The sequence below is a fragment of the Rhincodon typus genome, chromosome 8, assembly GCF_021869965.1.
Source record: "Rhincodon typus isolate 14 chromosome 8, sRhiTyp1.1, whole genome shotgun sequence".
Lineage (NCBI taxonomy): Eukaryota > Metazoa > Chordata > Chondrichthyes > Orectolobiformes > Rhincodontidae > Rhincodon > Rhincodon typus.
The window spans coordinates 53,856,607-53,857,867 of record NC_063339.1 but is presented as its reverse complement, the minus strand read 5'-3'; the positions used below and the strand labels follow the sequence as shown (position 1 = coordinate 53,857,867).

General features: G+C 34.1%; 1 protein-coding gene across 1 annotated transcript in view; it reads right to left on the bottom strand.

Annotated features, from left to right (window-relative positions):
* Positions 1–231: 231 nt before the first annotated feature.
* Positions 232–1,261, bottom strand: part of ttc6 (tetratricopeptide repeat domain 6) — a 183,228-nt gene continuing 182,198 nt past the window's right edge. The window contains exon 32 of the mRNA XM_048600425.1: positions 232–597. Within this exon, the coding sequence (XP_048456382.1) occupies positions 470–597 (128 nt within the window). The 3' untranslated portion in view covers positions 232–469. The remainder of the gene's footprint in view (positions 598–1,261) is intronic.

Below are 1,261 nucleotides of genomic sequence, written 5' to 3'. Positions count from 1 at the left end.
TATGTTGAAAAATATAAAAACTAATGAAGAATAGAACTTACAGTCCATTTTTCCATTAATACTGAAACATCAGTTATGTCTTTTTTACATAGTCATATCTTCTACGTTACGTCAGCAAAAAGAATTTCAATCCAAAAAACATTTTAATAAAATCCTTCCAATATGTTTCAGAGTGACAGAAAATATAATAACATGTTATACCTAAACAATTTTGAGCAAATATTCCAGAGATATACATTATAACCAAGATATTAATTAACGCTGTTGTAATAGCATTAGAGAATCTGCTATGATGAATGATGCTTAAATTCATTTGTCATGAAATGTTACCAGTAGTGAGACACGTACTATTTGCAAGAACTCACATTTTGAAGTTCTGTTCATTTCTATTTTTATCAAAGAGATTTCATCCTAATCTTAATTTTGTGAGATAATTGCTTACTTTTCCTGGTAAAAGTAATCATCTGTTTTATCCAGCTTCTTGGATGTCTATTGCTGTTTTGTAATCAGCGATAGCTTCTTCAATCAAACCCAAATGGCCCCGGACATCTGCACGGAGTTTGTAATATAAAGCATCATCTGGCATTAGATGCAGTGCTGTAAAAATATGGGCCAAGCACGTTAACAGCATAATGAACAAAATTTTTAATTCAATTTTCTTGTTTATTTTAAACGAGGACATATGTTTAACACAGAAAAGTCATATCTTAGGCATTAAACCAAGGATTCCCAAACTGGAAATAGTAGGAACAGTGTGGATGTCAAGTGGGACCATGACCTCTCAGGCTGCTATGCAGCACTGACAAACGTATAACCATTGTATCACTGCAGTCTCACTCTCACAGTTCTTACTTGGGGGTCACAACAGTGCTCTAGCCTCAAAATGGGATAACATGGGGAAAATGGGAAGCACTGCATTAAAATATATTTTGTCTTTTGTTAAGGTCCCTTTAGATGTCTGGTACTCTGAAACTATTGTCACAGTTTAGTAGCTTTTCACAGGAACAGGAATAAACCATTCAGCCCCTTGAGCCTGATCTAGCATTGCTCATTGTCTACTTCATCTCTACTTTCTCACACTACATTCCGCCTTGTCATTAGTTTCCATAAATCTAATGATTTCTGTCTAACAATAGAAGTCTGTTTTCACCTCTCCATGTTTGTAATATATTGTGGGAATAGAAAAAAAATTGTGGTTTTGAACAGAAATTGATACAGTGCAAGTAGCATTATATGCAAATAAGGTGGAATACATCATCAC